Source organism: Cyrtonyx montezumae, unplaced genomic scaffold (genome assembly GCF_038088225.1).
Source record: "Cyrtonyx montezumae isolate F1298 unplaced genomic scaffold, pur_monq_1.0 scaffold_22, whole genome shotgun sequence".
NCBI classification, from domain to species: domain Eukaryota; kingdom Metazoa; phylum Chordata; class Aves; order Galliformes; family Odontophoridae; genus Cyrtonyx; species Cyrtonyx montezumae.
Genome location: NW_027071959.1, coordinates 1249912 through 1267003, shown reverse-complemented (window position 1 = coordinate 1267003; position 17092 = coordinate 1249912). Strand labels below are relative to the sequence as shown.

Sequence of the window (17092 nt, the reverse complement as noted above, 5' to 3'; positions counted from 1 at the left end):
GCCCGAGAAAAACATTCTCAACCAATTCTTCGCTCCGCTGGAGTCCGCCAATTCGCGACTGAACCAAAGCCAATCTTCCCCTCCCCCCCAAACGTTCGCGAGGACTCGGGTGTTCACTGCTGACCGGCACCGCCCCTGCTGACGGGAGCGGTGGGTTACGCGACCCCCCCTCAACTGCGGGATTTTTTTTTCTTCAAATAAAGTTCCTTTTGGTTTTGTTTTGCTTTTTGCTGTGGGAACAATGACTATTTTTCTCCTCCTGCCACCCCTTCCCTTGAGTTATTGGTTAAAATACAGCAAGGCCGTATCTTAATGCACCCATCCCTCCCCCACCCCTCCTTCCCCCCTCCCCCCCCCCCCCCCCATTGTCTATAGGATTTAAAAATGCTTCCCCGTGGGACACCTCAGTCCCAATGGCACCAGGACACAGCAGCACGAAGACAAGCTGCAGGGCCCTGCTCCACAGCCCTCACGATGAACTCCCATCCAAGTCACCGAAGCATTTTTAAACCCTTGGAGCAGACACCCTCCCCCAACCCAAGTAAAAAAAAAAAATCAAAATCAAAATCAGAATGAGATGATTTGATACCAACGCGTATACAACAAATTCATGTCGAGCTTCCGTGTTCTTACCCACAACGACAACAAAAAGTCCCAGAGGGCAAAGGAAAGATGCTCCCATCTCATTCTGGAAATCAGAATACGTATCTGAGACCAACCCACCCCCCACCCCGCTGAGGGAAAGCTGCGCTGGGCCCAGGCCGGCCTGCTCCTCATCTGGAGTAACGTGGCTGCAGATCTGTGTCAATCTCTCTGCAGCCGTTTCACCTCAGTCACGCTTTTAGACTTCAGGGAGGAAAAAATGCAGAATTAATCATGTTCTTATTGACGTTGCCTTTGTCAGGGGAAGCATCTGACCTCGGGGCTCCTCCGCTGAAGGAAGAGCTCCAAGTAATGCGTGCACACAAAGGCTGGCACGGACAAAAACAGGACCACAAGGGGTCTCAAGAAGCAGAGACCCATACACAATTACTCATGGGGAGAAAAAGAAACAAAAAAGAAATGCTAGGCTCACCCTAGTCATTTGGAGCATCTTTCCATTTGCGAGATCACATCGGTTAGAGACAGCTATTAGCACCAAGAGTAGGCAGCTTCCTTCTTGACTAGAAGCCGCCTAGAGATGGTGCCCCCCATAGTTTAGGTAAGTGCCAGTCCTCAACAAGAGGCCAAGTTTAAAGTAATACTTTCCATTTAAAAGTTCTGTGCTTCAAGAGGGACCACCAGAGCATGGCACCAGGCTCACCTACCCCGAATCCGAGCAGCGCACACGCACCTGACCTGCTCTTGTTACAAGCGCGTGCCCTGGCAAGGTACAAAACTTTTATTTACATTTCTCACGTCTTTGTTGCACTAAAATGATCCCTCTTCTGACTCTCTGGAAAAAAATCGTTAAGCTGGCTGCAGTACAAGAGCGAGATTTTACTTTTGGTCAAAGTTACCACCCGCAGACTCCCACCCCCCTCCCCCCACCCCCACGCTGTTTACATTTAGTACCTGCCAGTCAAATGTAAGCTGTGTGGCTCACAGAGTGTCTGTGACCAAGCTCTTGAGTTTGTACTCTAGTGCAGCATTTGCTACAGTTATGGAGTCACTGCTGACAAAAAAAAGAAAAAGAAACTAAAAAAAAAAACCACCCAAACACCCTTTCCATCGTCTTGTAAAGTCACTGTCAGGAGGCACCTGGCTGTGTGTGTGTTCCTCGAGGACAAGGACAGCTAGCTCTGCCTTTTGGTTCCAAACAATTATACTCAAAACAAAAAGTGGGGGAGGGGTCAGAAAAAAAAAAAGGGAGAGATTAAGACAATTAATTAATTCCTGCCTCAAAGTAAGCAAGCATAGTGTGAGTGCAGCATCTGTATACACAATAAATGAGCAAAAGGGATCGCATCTGTCCAGGTGCCTCCTGACGCTGTTGTTGAACAGGCTAAAAGGGAAGTTTAAAAGTTTACAGTTTGATTTGTCTCACTCCTTTTGCCTGGAGATCAGGCCAAACATCAAGCATGTTGGGAGGGGCACAATTTAAAGCAACACCACTTGACCAGAAAGCGTGTTCCAGCAATGTACAACACAGAGTGACAGACAGCACCTCACGCCTCGGCACAGCAGATGGCAAGCAGCTCTCTGCAGCTCCTGACGCTTGCAGGGCCTTGCCCTTACCTGCTCACCCAAAGTCTGCATTGAGGTTGTTTTGGGCAGAAGATACACAATGCTGCAGGAAATCAATCACTCCCACAGAGCCCCAGAACTGTCCGTTCGTGCATCTCAATCCATTTCCTACGGTTTCTTTACACCCAAATCCACACCTTATGCATGTACTGCTCAGCAGCGCTGACACCCGCTGGATCCCCCTCTGCCATGGCAGAACACGGGTCATGGCACCTTCAGAGCTTGCAAAGTTCCTGAAGTTTCTAAGGGGGAAACTGAAGAGCATCTCGAACAAGCTAAGCAACAGGCTTGAGACCTCAGAGCCTCCTGTGAGCAGTACAGGACAGTGCTGCCAACTCCCTGCCAAGGGATGCACACAGAGCTCTGCACGGAGCTCAGAGCACTTCTCACTGCTTAGTGTTGCAGAAAACTGAGCCCCTCTCATCTGTAGCTGCTCCCATAATCAGTCAAATCCCTTTAACCCCAGCAACCTTCATAAAAAAAAAAAAGTTATATATGAACCCAAACAGGAAAAAAAAATATTTACAAAGTTTGTACAATATACACATCTGATTTTCTATGGGACACACTGCACCAGAGGAAAGAGGGCCACGGCTCTGAAACAAGTCTACGTAATCAAGTGCTGGAACTACTAATGGAGACTTATGGTAACCAGTCCTTAGTGTTCTGCTAGAGCATAGGGGTTTTCGTATGGCTCCTGCAAGAGATGACAGGCTACTCTTTCCTTCTGGAGCTACGATGCTGCACCTAATCAGCCCAGATTTTAAGTTGGTTTTGTTTTAAATACAGGTATTTACAGTGTGGGTGAACTGCAGATGCATATCAACTCCTCCAAATAAACAAAACAAAAAAAAAAAAGGAAAGGAAAAAAAAAGTTGAAGACAAAGTAGTATTACCAATAAGTTTCACCTCACAGCCCTGGACTCGAGTACTTGGAAAGGAAGAGAGGGGGAAGAGAGGGGAACTTTGACCTGAAATCAAAAACAGCTGCTGACTCCTCGGGCTGTGTCGGAAAGGTGATATTCTGAATGGTCTCATAGCATAAGGCACTTTGCACGAATAAGTAACAAGCTCTTTAGCTTAAAAACAGATGAGTAACCAGGGAGAAGTTGAAATGCACTCAGTCGATGGTTGGAGAATTTGAAATCGCAGACAAGCTCATGTTCAGATTCTTCTCTTTTCAGGGTTTCTCTTCTTCCCTTGCTGCCCCTCCCACCCAAAGAAAAAAAAATTTAAAACCAGCAGTTAGTGCAACTAATGTTCAACCAGCACACAGTGCAAACAAGTGGAAAAAAAAAAAAAAAGACATTCCTCCTTTCATCTTCTTTCCTTGCTGCCAAATTTAAAAAGAAAAAAGGCCGAACTCTTTAGTCTTCATAGTTCCAAAATGAAAAGACGAAGAAAAACCCACAAAGAGAAGGGTATCCCCAGAGAAATGATGTGTCACAGATGTGGATCAAAGGGCTTCACCTTCTGGCATATGTAGTCAAAGCCTAAATAAATAAATAAATAAATAACACCTACAATTAAATCAGCTCTGTGCAAAGCTAGAACCTCAGAAATGAATCGTGCTGACTGTGTGGTAGCTCCACAAAGAGCAAATGGCATTCAGCACAGTTCAGCCACAGTCCCTCAGACGTGCTACCAGGACCCAGCTTCTCTCTCTCCAAGGAAGCCAACCCAAGAATCCTGTCCAGGTTCACAATCTGCTTTGCTTTATTTATTTTAAAACACAGAAAAAGCTTAGCCAGCAAAGCAGAGGCTACAAGTCAGCTAGACATGACTAGCTGGCTAAGGCTAGCCCTGAATCACTTCAAAGAGATACAGGTTTTATTTTAATTCTCATTTTAATTAACAGACCATTTCTTTGGCAATTTTTCTTTTGTCAACTGAGAGTCATTCCAGCAGCCTCATCAGAATCCTTAACTCGCTATCTCTAAGAGAAGATACACTACAGAATTCCTTTCAACCCAAATGGTTTGTAGCACCTCAACTAGTAACAGATCAAATATTAGCTTCTATTTGGTGTGACTGTGAGAATAACAGTGTCCTTGGACTGTAAAAGGAACTGACTGCCATTTTTCCCTCAGACAGTAATCAAAAAGTCACATTTGAAGAGTCCTTGCCAGAGAAACCTCATTTTCTTTTTATGCTATGTAGACCTCAAGTGGCAATGAAGATGAATTACAGCTCTGCCATCTACTTCGTTCACTTACAGAAGTTCTATGAATCCACAAATGCAAAACAAATATGAAGCACCTATGGTCTGAGCTCATTTCTCTCAGCTGCTGAGGTGATCAGGCTGTTCTGTCAGTGCTATGTTCTTAGAGATCTATTTTCTCTCCTCACCTTTTTGATTAACACTTCATTTTCTCCCCCTACTTCTCAGCTAAGAAATACAGAAAGAATTCATTAGACTGCTCGGAGCCATCCTGTCTCCAAGCAGAGCTGTCCCCATCTCCACTGACAGCCCATTTCAAACCCTTGTTTGCACATTCCAAGACTCTTGGGCACATCAGCTTCCCCTCCTTCCCCACAATGATATTCCAACACAACTACTGGAGTCAGGGCATACGCACTTGGTTACTGTTTCTCATCTTCTACAGGTTCACTGTGGTATTCTGCCACATAAAGGCTCTTGTCAATGTTGCTTGGTATGGGCTTTATTTCAGTTCCCAACTGCTCCTCAATACTTTTCAGGTTGAATCGATCATCATAGGTGATCAAGTTGATGGCCAGGCCGAGATGTCCAAAGCGACCTCAAAAAAGAAATTTAAACTGACTAACAGAAGGTCCACTGAAAAAGCATGCAAATCCTGCAGGTGTTATTAACACAGCATTCTGATGATAACAGTCAACCCGGAACGCTGCAAGCGTCACATCACCGTGTGGTAAGGACTGTGTACTACCAAGCAAAAGCCTTCCACTGCTGCAGCGTGGAAGTTCAAGTGAACAGAGTTCCATGGCTTACTGTCCTCCTGAGGGATGTATCTGCCAGCTGTCCAGACACTGCACACATACCTTGGAGCACACGCAGAGCAACAAGCTAAGAAAACCCACTACGCTTCAGAAACCATGGAAACTATGTTTTCTGTATAGAATCTTCCTAAACTGCACACAATAAACATTAGCAAGTTTCATGAAATTAAAGCAAAAGGTGACTTTTTTCCTTGTTTGCTTTTTTTGTTGCTGTTCTGGACTAGGCTCTTCACACTAGCTCAAAGAGCACAGCCATTTATTCAGATATTTGTGAAGAAAAATCTATGAGATGATACCTGTAAATAAACATCACAAAAAAACAAAAGCTCTTCAAAGTAACTATCAAGTACTAACAGAAAGAGTCCAAAAAAAGTCTGAGGAACATTACAGTTATCAGCAAAGCTATCCCTAAGAGATGTTTTCTCTTCTCACCTGATCTGCCAATGCGATGGAGATAAGTCTCTGCCAGCTTTGGAAAATCAAAGTTTATCACCACATTCACAGCTTGGATATCAATACCTCGGGTAAACAGATCTGAAAGACAACCCAGGCCATGAAGAACATTAATTTCCATGAAATCTAATGCTGAGGTGGGAAAGTTAACATTTCTGAACATTGGTTAGCTAGTTTCTAAAGATAAGCTTTTGGTATATCAAGATATTTTACATACAACTCCATCACAGATTCTTCTTGCTTCTTATCCATTTTAAGCATAATAAAACAAGAATGATCAAGACAGATCTTCAAATCTTCAGATCTACATCAAACAAATAATTCACACCAAGCCAGTTTTTGCACATGAAGACTACTTCTGAGCTGGTCATCTTATACAAGCATCTCATCAAACATGGCATGCACTGCCATTATGTCAACAGATCTGAAATGTGAGCTGCATCCTGCTAACTTAACTACTTCTGTTTCATTTCCAGTGAGTTTCATTAACACTTCCAAGATCCATGTGGCAACTGCCACTGGTACTGCTCAAGCAGTCTGCAGCTGGTAACTCAGCTCACACACAGATCAATCAGAAGTGCAAAGCATTCAGGAAAGATGAACTACAAACATTTAAAGAATCAGTGAATGGCTACTCAATCATTCCAGCCACGGCTGTACCGACGTTCTCCTACTATTTCATATCCAACAATTTACAGAACACTCAAACATTAAACAGAAAACATAACTGAAGTAGAAAGTGTTAACAAATCCTTTCATTGTGATAACAAGCTGCACCACCACAGTTTGTTGAAAGAGACAGTTTGGATGCCTACATGAGCACTGCAGCCCGCTACACACAGGTGTGACAAAAATCCTCCTACCAAAACACATCAGCTTCATCACTACGCTATTTATCTGTTATACCTGGTCTAATCTATAACTCTATAACAACCCTGAGGAACAGAAAAGCATGTAGGAACTCTTACCAGTGCAAACAAGATTGCGGCATAAGCCATTTCGGAAATCATGGAACACACGGTTGCGATGTTCCTGGAAATACATAAAGACAAAAATTCAAGAACACCTGACTGTCATGGGAGCACTTGATTTACAACCACAAGTCCCACCCTCACCTCCTCAGGAATATCAGCTGAGTCAAAGTTCCTCGTGCTGCTTCTCAACACCAAAATATTTTTTGTGCCCAAAGCGTATTTTCATTCCCACCATTTTGGCTACCAATTCTCCTAGCCCCAGGCCAAGTTCTACACACTGACATCATGCATCCTAGAAAAGCATTTGTCATCATTCACATAAAATCTGGAAACATCCTTCCTTCCAAACGTGAAGCAACTCCATTTTCCACTGCAGAGTATTTCCCACCCCTGAATCAGTTAATGATGGTTAAGAGCCAAGTGTCTAAGCAGACCCTTTTCTCACTACCAAACCACTCCGGACAACACAAAGATTAAGCAGTATCATTTCAGGGAGTGAAATGAAGGAGTTGCAGTGTCCCACTCAAACAACCACAACCACATTTGTGCCAGAAAGATAACTGAATCAGAGAAACAAAAATCAGCTTTCAAGAAATCCATTTGCACATCTGTTACTATCCTCAGCACTAACATCACCTCCATTCCTGCTTAAGCCACTGGTCCCCATACAGCCCAGCAAATGTTTGTGTTACTCGTTAGTCCAGTGAACAGCTAGGTTTCCACTAAAGCTGGCATTTTAATTTATTCTAGCTTACATGTAAGATGAAAAACATATCAAAGTCCTACTGCTTTCCAGTTTGCTGGCTAACAACTAAGAAAGCTACAGCATGAAACTTGAGGATGCAAGCCACCCTACAAGCAGCATAAATCCCTGTGTGCCTGCAAAGCCATGATGATATTTTTCATGGTTTACAGCAAGGCCACAGGTGCTAAACTGCAATGCAGGAGTCAGCACTTCACTAAGAGCTCTGATCAAAACTGTCTCCATGACTTCTCAGATTCCCATACAGCCACGGAGCAAGATGTGCTGCTTGCAAAGCCATGCTGGGTGCTCACAGCAGCTGAGCACTGTTCTTCCTGTATGAATTCCTAAATACCAACCGATGTGCTTGGAAAAAGTGCAGAAAAAGTCTGGACACAAAGTAGAACCAAAGCAAAATAAAGTTTTTGCAGAACATGTACATTTAAAACAAGCCTGAGACTTAGTTCAGCTGTGCAGCTGAGCTGAGAAGAACCCGGGTAACAACTGCTGTAACTCTGTACTTATCACACTTACCTGCCTCATTTTAGCATGGATATAGAAGCAGGAATAGCCCAACTGGGAGATCTTTTTGGCTAGCAATTCAACCCGTTGAGAGGAGTTGCAGAAAATGATCGACTGGTTGATCTGGAGCTGAACATATAATCAGTGTGTTCAGTAAACAGAATTTTCACAGCAAATCTAAGGCAAGCATTTAAATCCCTTTGAAAAAGAATGTGCAATAGGTGCTGCAAGCAATTCATACCATATGTATTTTTGAACAGGGAAAAAAAATTGCAAGGTTCTGTACCACAAAAGTCCAGGACAAAGAATAGTTCATCTTTAACTTCAGCTTATACAGTACAATTAGTACATTTTGTCGATGGAAAAATCTCTGTCACCCTAAGTCTTATTATTCAATTTGAAGGGGAAAAATGCTTTTGCAGGTTTCTTGACCCTATCCCTTACCCTGGAAAACAGCGTATTGAGGCAGTGAACCTTCTGACGCTCAGTTACATAGGCATAGTACTGGGTAACTCCCTTCAAGGTCAGCTCCTCCATCAGATTAATCTCATAGGGTTTCTGCAAATGGGAATTCTGAAAGACAAAGAAAAATAAAGCAGGCGTATCTACATGCAAAACAGCATAAAGACATCCTATCCCCCAATGTATTTGAATTCCTCCAAGGCAAGAATGCACTGCCTACCCACTCTGTATCTGTCAGGAGATAAGAGTGGGTAACATTTCAAGAAGGTCTGCTTATAAATCCAAGGCATCAGACCACACTAAAAACAATTACCTTCTAGAAACAAATGAGTGCAGATGATATGTAGCTACCATATAAAGAGGGGAAGGGTACCGTATATACAACTGTACATACCTAACTTGGTCACCCACGTTACTTCTAGCCAAAAAATATTTCATAGCTGCTATCCCACATTAAGGCTGATATATTAAACCAAGAAAGTGTGGATGCATAAATAAAAGAACACCAACAACCACGCATCACTCATTTGTGCACCTTATGTACAATGTCAAGACCACATGTACAAGATGCCAACTGCACTCACCATGAACTTCTGTACACTCAGAGGGAAAGTGGCTGAGTAGAGCAAAATCTGTCTGTTTTTAGGTAGCGTGAGAATAATGTCTTCCATTATTTGAACAAAATCTTGAGACAGCAACTTATCTGCCTGTAACAACAGAAGTACAAAATAAGAAATTAAAGAAAGCTTCCAGTCTTCTGGTAGTACTACACTGCACAGAGAAAAAAGCACCAGGAATTGCCTCCTCTCCAGCATCATGACAGGATCAGTCCCTGTGGACCAAACACTACACTCTAACAGACATTTGACTTAGCTGCTGGAAACAGGATTCTCCAGTAAAAGGATGTTTACATTTTCTAGTTTTCAAAACAGAATCAAATAAAAGAAAAATAAATAGAATCCAAGAGCTCTGACAGTTTTTTCTCATCCTTCTCACTCAGTAGCCTACAGTCTCTCAAACTTAATTTATGAATCAGTTGAAGTGAACTTGTGATAAGCACAACACATTCATTATAAACTGAAACCAAATGAAATGCATTCCCTCCATTCAGAAGTGACTGTTAATCTGCTCCACACAAACAAAATGAGTAAACAGAGAAGTAAAACCTTCTTAAGTTGCTTTCTTAAACAATCCTATTTGTTGCTGTGCACAATGAAGTGGGCTGGCTGAGAGACATCACTGCTTTAACTTGTTAAAGTGAAAAATGTTTTAACATGATCAACTTGCCTCATCCAATACTATCATCTGGACATGCTCAACTTTTGCTACTCCTTTCTTGATGAGATCCAGAATTCTTCCAGGGGTAGCTATCACCACATGTACTGTTGGGTTAGAAGAGCAGAAAAGGTTAAAGCATCTAAAACAATGTTTCCAGAATTCAGAGACAGGTTTTATACCAAGAGTCTGAGAATAACTGTACACAACGACGAAGACATATTACAAACTGTTTTCTAACAAGCAAACAGTAACACAGGCCTAAGAGAAAAGCATAAATTCCCCCACCCAGGATAAAATTGTGAACAAACAGTAACTGTAATGTAGCAAAGTGCTCCAACCTGTATCATCAAGCCTCATTATGTCATCTCGCAAATTGGTTCCTCCTGTTGTTGCCATCACTTTGGCACCTCCCATGTGTTTGCTGACTTGGATACAGATTTGACTGACCTGCAGGGCTAGTTCACGGGTGGGAACAATCACCATTGCTGAAAGTTAAAAGTATCAGCACGAGTTATTGTTAACACACAGTCTTAAAATACTTCCCTGTAGAAGACAGAGACTTCACAAAAACACATTCTTCCATAGTTCTGGAGTTCCACTATAGATACCCTGATAAGTGTCTATAGAAATCCCAGAAGCTGCTTGAAACAAGATAAATGCCACACACAGCTCTCGACACTCCCTCCACACAGCTCTCCCAGCCACCACACTTAAACTTTAATACTCCAAATCCTCTTTTTGGGTCAAGACAGTATAGTTCAGAAGATTTCCACTTCAAGTTCCTGAAAGGAACCACAGAACTTGTAAAATTCCACCTTCCCTCCACGATTCCCCACGTCCTTGCTTTAGAAATACAAGCAGAAACCCCACATTGGTGCATTTCATCAACCAGCTTTAGATTTAAGCATAAAGAGTGAGCAATAACACCACTACCTGGATGCAGCTAAGGCAGACCCGTTCCAACTGACCTTGTATGTTGTCCTTCTTTAAGTCTAGCCGTTCAAGTAAGGGAATGAGGTAGGCTCCACTCTTGCCTGTTCCATTTTTCGCTCTAGCCAAAATATCCCTACCAGATAAAGCAATGGGGATGCTCTCCTCCTGAAACACAATGACAGTCGGTGCATGAACAACCAGGTGCTACACTCACTAAAGAGACTGGCAAAATTTGCCTCTCCTCACTAACAATATAACAGCACATGCTTTTTTCCCTGAACAGAACATCCTGCAAGTATTGTACACTCACAGTGGGAAGGAGTTAAACCTATCAGCAACGAGTTCTCCAACACAATGCAATACTTCTGTTCCAATATCCCAAATTAAGTTCTTACCCTGCCCAGTACTGGGTACTGCAGGCATAGTAAATCCATACTGACATATCAGCAAAAAAGTAATAAAATAAAAAAAAGAAGAAAAATGAGAGAAGTGACAGCCAATTGCAAACTCCTCCTTTCTATTGGAAAAAGATAAGAATCTCTAACTCTGGAAATGCATCAGCCCGTGTAATTTCAAACCTGTGTGCTTCTGTGATAGACCTTTCAAAAGGGAAGCCTGCTGCTTCTGAGACTTCAGCCATTAAGGCACAGGCCACACATATTCTTCATTTTGCTTTCTTTTAGAGCAACATCTAAACAACCCAAGTACCTACAATCTTTTCATTTGGAAAAGGTGACGTGTTAGAATCTGTTTCAAAGCAGATACATTAAAAATAAACCATACATTTCTCCATTTCTTACGGAGATTAAGAGTCGCTCAGTTGTCAATGGTAACTCTCCAAGCAACAACTGACAATAAAACTAACACTACCTTGCCCCTCCCCCACAACAATTTTACACACATCAACAGGTGCTCATAAAACAAGTCTTAAAAGTAATCAAGAGGAAGGGACAGAAAAGTAAACTTACTAATACATTACTCTCTCTCCTATAATCTCCATTATGACTCCTTCAAGATGCTTACAATAAAACAGCCAAGATTGGGGGTGATAAAGCCATACAGATATCTCTGTAACAACTAAAGATGTGCAACTTATGGCAAATCAAACAACCTTCCAGGAAACTGTTAAGAACAGTCCTGTTCCCACTGCGAATGCTGCCTACTGAACATGAGAGGAACACACTGATGCCTCCACAGTGAAAAGGAAACTCAAAGTTATTTTCTCTAACATCTAAGTTAGTCCCAATCTCAAAGTCAGCCAACAGCTAACATTTACTTAGCAGTATTTCTTCCCTTCTGTGAAGTCACAGAATTCTGCTGTTCAAATCCCCAGTTTCCCCAAACCATGGCACAAGTGTTTGTCATTTAAGCACAAGGAAGAACATCAGTGAGTTTATAAAAATTAAGCTGCTGCTTGTAACTTGTCTGTTTATTTTAACAACCTGAATAGGAGATGGCTTTTCCCAGCCCATTTCAAAAATTCCCATCAGCAACTCCCGTTTCAAACAGTAATCTTCAAACTCATTTCCTTTTGTGGAGGTCACGTCCTGAATAATCAGAAAAAACACATCCATAAGATTAGGTCACATAACCCACATCCACACATCAGTCAGACCCCAGGAGAGGCTGCTTATGTAGGAAGATCAGAAAGCAAGCTCCAGTACTCTCCAGCAGCTCTCACTTATCTGTGCAATGTCATACAGTGGAGAAGTAAATACTGATTCCTCAAAAACAATGATGTGAATATACACTGACATCTTTTGACTTCTGCCTTGCAGTAGACATTGGACCCAAGCTGCAACAGTAATAAGAAACTAAGAAATACTGTAAATTATGCTCTTGGGCTTCACAAGACAAGAATCTCTCCCAAGTAATTTTAAGACAGCAAATTAATTTTACAATGCAATTCTTCATTTAAAACAGCTTAGAAAAAGCTCAAGTGCTTTTGAATCTTTGACGATTTTTTTCACTGCAGCTTCTCCCACAACTTTCATTCCTACAATTCAAGAATCCTTACAGAAGTTTTGATTCTCAAATCCTTTGGAGGGAGTTTTAAAGTCTTCTTCCAGTCATCGCCAGGTCTACAGAAAAAAAAAACAAACAAAAACAAAGGCTGGTTTAACAATTTTATTTTGGATTCTGATTTTCTTGGCAACAGTGATTAATGTGTAATATTTTCACCTCAACTTACAAGCTGAAGTCTTTTCTGAGCAACAGGCAGGAAATGGTAAACAAAGGCATTGAGCAGCCTGCCAAGTGCAAAGCAAACTTGGATCATGACAGGATAAAGATTTCACAAGTCCCATTTTTGGGCCACTGAATCATTTCACCAGAAGACAGATTAAAAACTGAACACTGACGTAGTGATATTAAAGAAATAAGTAATAAATCCACAAAGGTATATTCCACTACTGAAAAAAAAGTGACCCACATTCCTGTTCGTTTTTATATCCATGAGTAATATAAGATGAAATACTTCTGGGAAGAAAACTAAGTAAACACAGTCCATACAGTGAACAAATTATGATTTTGATTCTCAGCAAGATTCAGACACTCTTCCGCTCTGAAAAGATCGGGTATAGAAGAGAACAAGTTCTCCTCCTCCCCAGGCCCATACAGCAGTAAGTCCTGATGACTTCTGCTGAGTTCAACTCATCTGTTTGGTCAGTAGCCCAGTTTAAAAACACCACAACTGAAAACGAGTTAAGTAAACATTAAGAGTTAGAGCATTCCATTATGCACTCTCTCAGGCAGAGATTTTCTTCACCAGTAACTGAGCAGCAAAACAGAAATTCATGTTGTGTGGGAGGAGTGGCAACTTCAGGAAGAAAAAAGAAACCTGCTATCATTAACATTCAAATCTCATAGATCTGAGGGAATTTCCAACCAGCATGAATTATGAGCATGCTTCCAAGAACAGTTTGATGAGAGAAGAGAAACATACAAGTGTCATAGAGGTACCACAGTATCACGGCTTTGGATGTGACTAATTGAGATTGGAGCACTACACCACAGAGTGTGCACACCAAGTTCAACACCAAGAGAACCAGCTTGAAAGAGCTTCTCACCACAGAAGAGATCTGCAACAACTAACCCCAAAGCAAACAAAACTGGACTAAGGCTAGGCAGTGCTTCCTCCTTTGTCTTGAATTTCTGTTCCTTCCACATCACTTAAAATGAGCAAAGAAAACAGGATGATGCTGCTCAGTGGGCTACCACTGACAAGCAGCTACAAGTTCTGAAAAGTAAAGCATCAAGTTCAACTTTCACAACAAATAAATTATAAAGATAAATGTCAGAGAGAAACTCACACCCGGAAACACAGCTTTCTTCTATAATACACATTCCAGGTCACTTCTGTCATCGACATCATAAAACAGAAGCAAACTTCATAAAAACAAGCACCTAAGAATGCTTTCCCACAAATTAAATTTAAGCATTACTCTTAATCCACTCGATACGAATACTTACTTAATAGTGGTGGTCATACTCTGTGCTTGCTGTTGGGTGCCATTGTTAATTGTGTTGGCATTTTTCAGCTGGTTCATCTGTTGCTGAGTCTGTGTGCCTCCACCTCCTGGGCCCCCGCTGGGTTTCACAGGGCCTCTCAACTGCCCGTTCTGACTGGATAGACCCATTATAACAGGGTTCTCTGTTCTGGCCGTGCTCATGTTTCTATGTTTAAAGATGTCTTTTTAGACTTCAAAACTTTGAAAGTCAGTACAGAAACTGTAATAACAGTTTATTAGACTCTCCAAAATGAAGAGATAAATAAGTCTTGCTCAATATATGAGTCCTTTATTGCAATGCAGGCAAGCACCTGTAAGTCACTCAAAAGTAAAGTAGTAACTTGCTCTGATGCACTGTGGATCAACTTTTTTTTTTCTTTAAAAAAAAAAGCCCTCTAACAAAGCAGAGTTATATCAGAATTCACTTGCTTCAATCTGAAAGAGAAGCAGACAATAACAATTAATACACGGACTTTTGTACACACAAATCCTCCACTTTACCTCTATATTCTCAAACAGCCCACAACACAGCACAAAAATCACATCCAAAAATCTCCTCTTTGCAGGCAGCACACAACGCAGTTCTTGCTTTTCTGTTTCCTCAGCACAAACAGACACATATCAAACCTTTTCCCCCTGCTGTGAAGCTGAGCTGAGGTGACCAATGGTGATTCTGTAAACAGCTGTGCTTTCAGTAGCCTTCCAGTGACTGCTTGAAAAATGCTACCTAGGCACACGTTACCTCGAGTGCTTCGCCCCTTCTTCAAATCCCCATACTGCTGGGACACAGAAAAACCATCATTCTAAGCCATGACACTAGGCATACATTTTTGACAGAAGGCAAAATGGCAGCATCAAATGGATGTTAATGTCAGGCCTAAAGAAGCATTCATCTCTGAATGCCCTTTTCACATAAAAAGTGAAATTGAAATGATTTTTAAACAACAACAACGAAACAAAATCTTCAACCAACTTCCTCCAGCCCTGAAGTTCTGTCAGCTTATTCACAAACTTTTAAATTGGGTATTGATTTAACAGCATTTGGAAGAGAGAAACCCATGGTATCATCAAGCTGAAAGGACAGCAGCTTCATACTGAATCTAAGCAACCATGCCTGAAGTGAAGCAGTTGGTAACATACATTTATAGCAAGTATCTAACTCCCCACTCACACGTTCTGCATGACGTTATCATCCAGCTGTCAGGACAAACTGCATTCAAGAGTTGGAACTAGGCTGCCTTCAAAGGTCTCCTCTGACCCAAACTGCTCCATGACTCTAAGGCAACATTCGATACACGGCTTAATTCTGACACTGTATTTGCCAAAAACATTGCCAAAACCACAGAACTAACACAAAACCTGCACCTTACACACAGAAAGTAAGTATGGCTCAGAGATTAACAGCTCCTCACAGCACATTAAAGGAGCCAAGACTCTTCTAGATCAAAACCTTTCAGAGGAACAGAAAGTGGTGCTGCTGGCCTCGACAATTTGTCATCACAGACAGAAAATGCAAAGGAAAAACTGCTTGCCCCTCCCCCCCACGTTTCTCCAGAAAATAAAAGCTGTATTACAGAGCGTTTCAAGAGACTGGAAAAGGAATGCAAACTTCTCTCCCATTCCCCAGCTGTTTCCATGCGCATCAACTATAACTTCGCAGAAAAAGTTTAAATTCGGATGCTTTTCCTTTTTACCTTCGCAACTAAAAACAGTTTCAGTTTTCCTCTCGGAAAAGAGGATTCTCCTTCCCGCTAATTTGGTAAAATCCAGGTGAACCAGGAAAGTAAACACGGTCACCTGATGCACCCGGACACAAGCAGCAGTAATTTCTCAAAGATTTGCAGCAGAAAAAACCTCTCGGTTCCTTGAGCCTCCCTCGCTCCCAGCTATACTTTAAAAGGACGCAGACCAAAGGAGAAAACAACACCTCACCAAACACAGCGAATCACCACACTGCTAGCCAAGGAGCGCCACCATTTCACAAACGTTCCGACGGGAACGGGGCCCTGCGGAACAACTTCCCTTTCGGGGCGCAGCACGGCGGCACGGCAGCCCCCCTCCCCCATTCCCTCCCCCGAGGAGCGGGGAACTTCGCAGCTCGGCGGGGCCGGGCCCCGCACAAAGCGGCCGCTCCACCCGCCCGTCGGAGCCCCACGGCGCCCATTGTCTCCGTCGGGCCCGGGCCGCACTGCGGCGGCGCTCCCAACGCGGCGCGGCCCCCGAGTCCCGCGGCGATCCCGGCCCCGCCCGCCCGGGGCAGCTGCGCCACACCGGCACCTCCCGCCCGCGAACAATGGAGCGGCCCCCGCCCGCGGCCCCGCCGCTCGGGCCGGCGGAGAACACCGCGGCGACCCCGTCCCGCGCTCCGGCCCCGCTGCCCCGCCGCGGTCCGCCGCCCCCCCGCCCCGATCGCGGGCCCTCGGCGCCGCCGGGCCTCGAGGCTCCCGCTGCGCGCCGCAGGCCGCGAGGCCCGGCCGGACGACGGCGAGCACCCTGCCCGCTCCCTCGGGCCCGCGCCCGCCCCAGCACCCCGCCCGGTCCTCACCGCCACCAGCCGCGCTCCCCCTCGCCCAGGTACAAAAATCCTCTCGCTCCCACTGGGTGCCTTGTTATGGCGACTCGACGCTCCAAGATGGCGGCTTCCTCCTTCCTCCCGTGCGCCCTCCCCCTCCCGGCAGGGCAGGGCACGGCACGCCGCCCCGCCTCGCACGTACGTACGTACGCACGCACGCACACCGCGCCTGGACTCGAGCGGGCTCCTGGGCGGTGTTTCTCGGTCACGTGAGCAGAGCTGGGGCGCGGGGCGGGGTCACGGCGCACTTCCGGTTTGCCTTCTGGGCGGGACTTCCGGGGGAAAGAGCTGGAGCGGCTGAGTTCCGCCCACATCTTTCCCCCTTTTTTTCTAATTGCCCCCCCACTTTTTACTTCCCCCCTTTCCTTTTTTTTCCGTTTTTCCTTTTTGTTTCTTTTTGTTTCTTTTTTTTTCTTTTTTTTTTTCTTTTCATTTCCCCATC

The 17092-nt window shown here is 43.7% G+C and overlaps 1 protein-coding gene across 4 annotated transcripts; it reads right to left on the bottom strand.

Annotated features, from left to right (window-relative positions):
• Nucleotides 1–361: 361 nt before the first annotated feature.
• DDX6 (DEAD-box helicase 6) lies at nt 362–16771 on the bottom strand. 4 transcript variants are annotated; one of them, XM_065738393.1, is made up of 14 exons: nt 16624–16771; nt 14041–14513; nt 12587–12650; nt 12012–12116; nt 10605–10734; nt 9975–10121; nt 9642–9740; nt 8943–9061; nt 8341–8469; nt 7909–8025; nt 6627–6690; nt 5638–5739; nt 4806–4985; nt 362–3719 (listed from the first exon to the last, which is right to left on the bottom strand). In XM_065738393.1, exons 2-13 carry the CDS (start codon nt 14238–14240, stop codon nt 4810–4812), a joined length of 1452 nt encoding a protein of 483 aa, XP_065594465.1. In that variant the 5' UTR covers nt 14241–14513; nt 16624–16771; the 3' UTR covers nt 362–3719; nt 4806–4809. The 4 variants fall into 4 exon arrangements, with proteins under 4 accessions (XP_065594465.1, XP_065594467.1, XP_065594468.1 ...); XM_065738395.1 differs by having other exon boundaries at nt 14041–14244; XM_065738396.1 differs by lacking the exon at nt 14041–14513.
• Nucleotides 16772–17092: the final 321 nt, after the last annotated feature.